General features: G+C 28.0%; 1 protein-coding gene across 1 annotated transcript in view; it reads left to right on the top strand.

The window, feature by feature from the left end:
- Nucleotides 1–176: 176 nt before the first annotated feature.
- LOC111635922 overlaps nucleotides 177–5,798 on the top strand; it is a 21,226-nt gene continuing 15,604 nt past the window's right edge. Inside the window, exons 1-4 of the mRNA XM_023381060.1 lie at nucleotides 177–316; nucleotides 430–540; nucleotides 620–777; nucleotides 1,770–1,839. Coding sequence (XP_023236828.1) covers nucleotides 656–777; nucleotides 1,770–1,839 — 192 coding nt within the window. The 5' untranslated portion in view covers nucleotides 177–316; nucleotides 430–540; nucleotides 620–655. The remainder of the gene's footprint in view (nucleotides 317–429; nucleotides 541–619; nucleotides 778–1,769; nucleotides 1,840–5,798) is intronic.

Here is a 5,798-nt window from a genome sequence, read left to right on the forward strand (position 1 = left end):
GATTATTTTCATATAATTAAAATTAATATATATTTATTTTTTAGAAAATACAAGTTAAGCGGCGCATCCATCGCATTCAATGACAGCATGCCACTGCAAGATAACATAAACATGTAAGACTGGAAAGGAAGGCAGGAAAGCATGTAAATAAGTACAGCTGTCATTATGTTTGTTTACAGCTCTGTACTGTTAAAGCTGATCATACTGATCACAACATATGTGCATGGCACAGAGCTAATGAAAGTTGTGCCTATTTACTTGCTTTCCTGTCTTTCTTGACTTACATGTTTGTTAACTTTACTTGACAATGGCTTGAGTGAGTTATCAATAATTATCAGGCTGTTATATGACTAATTTAAATGATTGATTGAAAACTAATAGTATTTGATTTGTAATAAACTGAATATTATATGAATTACAAAATGTTAGGATACTGGATATTTCCCTGAAGCTATAATTAATTATGTTGGTATTTACACTGGAGGAATAAACCATAAAGGAACAGCTTGGTCTTATTCATTACAAGAGCTTGCTGAAAAAGTAACAATTACAATTTTTTTCAATTAGTAGATTTTATAATTATTTCACATAAAATAATTGCATATTTAATTTAATTTAGTTTGATTTAGAAAATGTTAATGTGAAGTCAAATAGAATGGAGAAAAGAAAACTTGATATATGTAATCATCATTTCCTTTCAAGATTAATAGAAGACAATAAGGATGCTGTCAAATTAGTAGAGAAAGCCCAAGATTTAATTCATCAACTGATTAAAGAGTATGCTTTCTTTTAAAAAAAATAAAATTTGAATTGAAGTCTTTTCATTATTTAATTAATATTTATACAAGATGGTTTAATTTATTTTTTTATAATTTTTTTAATCATACTAGTGAGAATATGTCATCAGAAATTAATTTAATTGATTATTTTAATATTAGAATTAAGTTTGAATCCTGATTAACAATGTAGCTCCTAACATAATTTCGATTTAGTTTTCCATCCTGTGGGCACTAAGAGGACCTTTTTTTATTCTCATTATGGGTTTAGGACTGGGTGATGAGGATAGAATCCTATATAGCCTGGATAAGACAGCCCATGAAAAATTTTGAGATTCCTGATTCAAATTCAAATACAGAGCAGTAGGCTGATGCTTTTACTGCCTCAGTTGTACAACCATTTCACTAATATAATTAAAAATTACACAAGATTTGATAGAATATATTTTGTATGTTATGAATAAGATTGTTATAGTTGAAAATAAATTTTATGACTATTCTCAAATGATTCAGTGAACCAATACAAAACTTTGATTTAAAAAAAGTATAATTAGAATGAATACATTGTTGAAGTAAGAGAGAAAATTCTAAAAAGAATTTAAAAATAGATATTTTCAGCAGGAAAATTTGTAAATACACAATATATCAATGACCAATACCATATTTGAATTTTTTTAAACTCATGAATAAAAGTGCAATGTGTTCAGTAAAAACACAGAAATTTATTTATTTAAATATAATAATTATGAATTAAGTTTTCATAGATGTAAGAATGAAAAATTTTACATGTATATAATTTACGACTGTAAAATATTTAAACATTGAATTATTATACTAAGTTTATAAAATATAATAATTTTTACGGTAAATTTAATATCATTTAGCTTTAGTTTGGAATGAATTTAAAATGATGTTGAAAATAAAAAATTTATATAGTTTGTATATTTTGTTTACAAATCATTATATTTCTCAAATTTAAAATATTTGGTATAGGAAAAATATATCTCCCGTTTGTGATCTGTCAAATGAGTATGTAATGAGGATACTGAAGTATTATATAAAGGTAACTTTTAAGTTATTCTATTTTTAAAAAATTCTTTCTTTTATAAATATTTTATTGGTACTCATAATTTTAGATTAAATGTTTCTCATCACTTGTTTTTTTATCTTAGCATTACTAATATACATAATTTCTAAAAGTTTTTTACTTTTACATTGTATTCATTTTAAAATATTTTAAACATTTACAAAATTTTTTAAATATATAAAATTTTTGTAAAAAAAGAGTCTTGACGTACTTTAATTTCTTAAACAATAAAATGTTTACTTTCTGACAAAAAGTTTCATAGCTTGACAAAGTACAGATCTTTACTTGTAGGCACTTTTCGTCAGAAAGTTAACATTTTATTATTCTTTGAAATGTTTTTTAAAAAATTAAATTACAGTAGAGCTTAGATTATCCGATTCAGTTGGGGACTGGGTTGTTCAGAAAATCGATTTTTTGGATAACCGATTGTGTACGAAAAAATACATTAACCTATCCCATGTTGAAATTCGTTCAAATCCTGGCACATCCTTAAGTACCCTCTCATAGTTGCGCCAATGCTGTTAGCTAAAACACACATTCCAACAAAAATAATATTGGAGTAGCCCAAGACATAGCCAAAGATTGCAGTGCCACAGCACTAGTGAAAATTTAAATTTGCCAACTGGAAAGCTTTCAGTTGATCGACATTTGGATAATCGATGCTCTACTGTATATATAAAAAGCTATCTACTCATAAAATGCTATGTATTATGTATTATTTTTGTTTTTTTGTAATTTTTATTCCTGTTATTTGGGAGTGATAATTCTATGTTGCTATAACAACTTTGCCTTTGTAAAATTAAATAAATAAAATAAAAATAAATAAATTTATTATGATAACATTTTATACTTATTTTACAATTAAACTTATTATCACTGTGCAGAAAAATAAAATAATTAAAAACTATATGTTTTTTATATTATTGTATGATAATTCTGCAACATATTATAATTATACAATCCTTCCAACAATAATATAACATACAGTGTTAGCCCAGAAACTCTTTATTATTTTCATATAACTTTAATGAAATTTTCTAGTATAAATTATAGTATGATATCAACAATTATTGCACAAATTTGGAGGAAAGTGATTAATAAACAGAAGAGCTAGATACTATCAGCAAAAATAGAATGTCCAACATTAATAGAACATCTTGAAATTATGATATCTTTAAATTAAAATTAGTAGTTTATTCTGCTACCATTTTTGGAAACAACTTGAAAAATACAATTAGACATTGCATTAATCAAAGATACGGTTGTTCTTGTGGAATATTCTCCTATGCATCAATGAGAGCATCTTTTAGTTAGTGATGATCTTGTATTACTTTTTAATGCTATATATTTGGAAAACTAAATCACCCCAAAGATTTTCAATTGGGTTTAAATCTGCATTGAGGGGTGTCCAGTCCAAAAGTTGGACGTTCTTGCTTTGAAAAAAGGATAATGTTGATTTTGAGACATGGAGTTTGCATTATCTTGCATGAATTCAAAGTTCTATCTAGCAATTTTCTATTCATAAGTTTGGAGCTGCCTCCAGAGAAGCTTCTGATAAGTTTGAGAGTTGTTTCGACCTTCAATAAATACTAGATCTGGCTTTCCATTTCATCCAATCCCTGCCCAAGTCATGGATGTACCACCATCAGCTAATATCTTTAAGTACTGCTTTCATTCTAGTCTTTTGTCTTCCCAATAATACTTAAAACCATCAGATTCATTGAGATTTTACTTTTTTGCATCTGAAAAAATTACATTTTGCTATCCTCCCTCTCCTTCAAAGTTGTTAATGGCAAACTGTAATTGAAGTTGTTTGTGTTTCTCCTTGAGCTGGTTGCTTGTTTTTATTTTGATGAAAGAAACATTGTGTACTGTACATTTACTGCAGTTAAGCTTCAATTCATTTTTGATTTTTTGAATGGATGTGTTTCTTTGCAGTGCACCTCAAACAATTGCATATTGTCTTCTAGATGTTGTTGAACTCACCCAATGTTTTGTTTTCCTGTTCGTTGCTCCTTATTATTGTAATACTTCGAGATTAAATGTTTCTACTAACTTAAACCAGTTATTTATATTATGGCTGTGTGATAAACCCTAATATAAATAACTTGTTGTATATATAAATTGTTGTACTGTGATGGCTATTTCCCTGGGATTTGATTGTAAAAGTGCATATTATTTTTATTTTTATTTGGTGTAATGTTTCAGTCAATCTTTCAGGGACCTCAATTGTAAGTATTGTGTCCATTACCTTATTTTTTGATATTTAAAGTGGTATGTAACTGATAGCAATTGTGTTCAGAACTCTCTATGGCTGGCTTGTTTATAGAAAACACGAAAATAATAGAATTTATTGTACAGCACTTGTGAGATAATATCAGTTTCTTACTTGTAATGTCTTCATGGTTATTTCGGCCTTTTACTATACCTTTTATGTATTTCTATCTTTTGTTGTTTATTAAAACATCAACTGAACAGAGACTCTTTTAGAATCCAAAATGCATTTTGAGTGTATTGTATACATAATAGATTTAATTATTGTAAAATCTGTTTGTTTTGTAAACTTAAATATAAAATAAATTTAAGAAATTTTGTGTTCATATTCACTGGTATGATAAGCCCTAATGTAAATAACTGGTTTAAGTTAGTAGAAACGTTTAATGAAACAAATCCAAAAAACAATACTTTGAGATTGTTGAATGCGGTCTTCCCAAACTTTTTGCAATCCAATTTACTTTTCTCCCTTCCTGGTAAAACACATCAATTTTGATCTCCTTCACAGTTAGATCCTTCCCATGTCCCATTTTTAATGGTAACATGCTATGCAATTTACTAAACCTTTTTTTTTTTCACTTGTTGATCGTTTTATGCCAATTTTATGCATTCCAATCATTACTTTCTTTGTAATTAATTCCAATCAGTATATTAATGTTGGACATCCTATTTTTGATGATAATATCTAACTCTTTTGTTTATTAATCATTTTTCTCCAAACTTATGCAATAATTGTTGCTATTTTGCTATCAAACATACTAGAAAATTTTATCAAAGTTACAAAAAAAATAACAGAGTTTCTAGGCAATCACTATATGTTCTATTATTGTTGGAAGGAGGACTATATTGTATTTATATGTATAATAATTTATAGGTAATTTATGTAATTTATATACAGACATATATATATATATATATTACGGCTTCAGTGTGAACTATTGTAAAGTACTATATTTAGTGTTTTGCTCTACAACGAATTTTTTTCTTAAAGAGCCGGGACCTAACGGGTAATTTACGCGGGTTCGCATTTGTTAGTTGCCAGGCCTGGACTTTTCGTGTGCACCAAAATAAAGTAAGGACAAAGTTAGTCACAAAAAAATCTCTCAATAATAAATGTTTAATCAAGTCTAACAACACTATGTACAAATTTTAGAAACAAACAACAAATTTATTAAATAAGAAATCAAATCACAATCAACCCGACAAACTTAAGTCTTATTCTAACTTAGAAACTATTCCCCTTGGAATTCCGACAAAACAAAATTCAATCTTAACTTAGTTACAAATTCTCTTATAACTATCGATCCTAACCGTCACCTCAATTAATACTCGGAACCTTTTTCTTCCACTCAAGACTTTCCTCTTTTCCTATCGTCAAAATCGAACTTCAATTTCCTACTAGGATTTCCTATTCGACACCTTGTTCACTGCTACCAGCAGACCAACGCTTTCGGTTCAGGAGCTCACCTCGTCTGTCTTCACTTGAGCTACTGTACTTATAGTCTGAGGTGACGTCACAGTTCTAATTGAGACACTCCCCTCATTTACATATCTACACGTAACATTCTTGTTTTCTCTTCGTTATCTGGTAGCTTATTTCTCGACAATACTTTGTTAACCTTTTACAACATTTCTTTAACAATTATCGGGATGTTTAGTTA

The sequence above is a fragment of the Centruroides sculpturatus genome, unplaced genomic scaffold, assembly GCF_000671375.1.
Source record: "Centruroides sculpturatus isolate CEXI.00-Female unplaced genomic scaffold, Cexi_2.0 scaffold1063, whole genome shotgun sequence".
NCBI lineage: Eukaryota > Metazoa > Arthropoda > Arachnida > Scorpiones > Buthidae > Centruroides > Centruroides sculpturatus.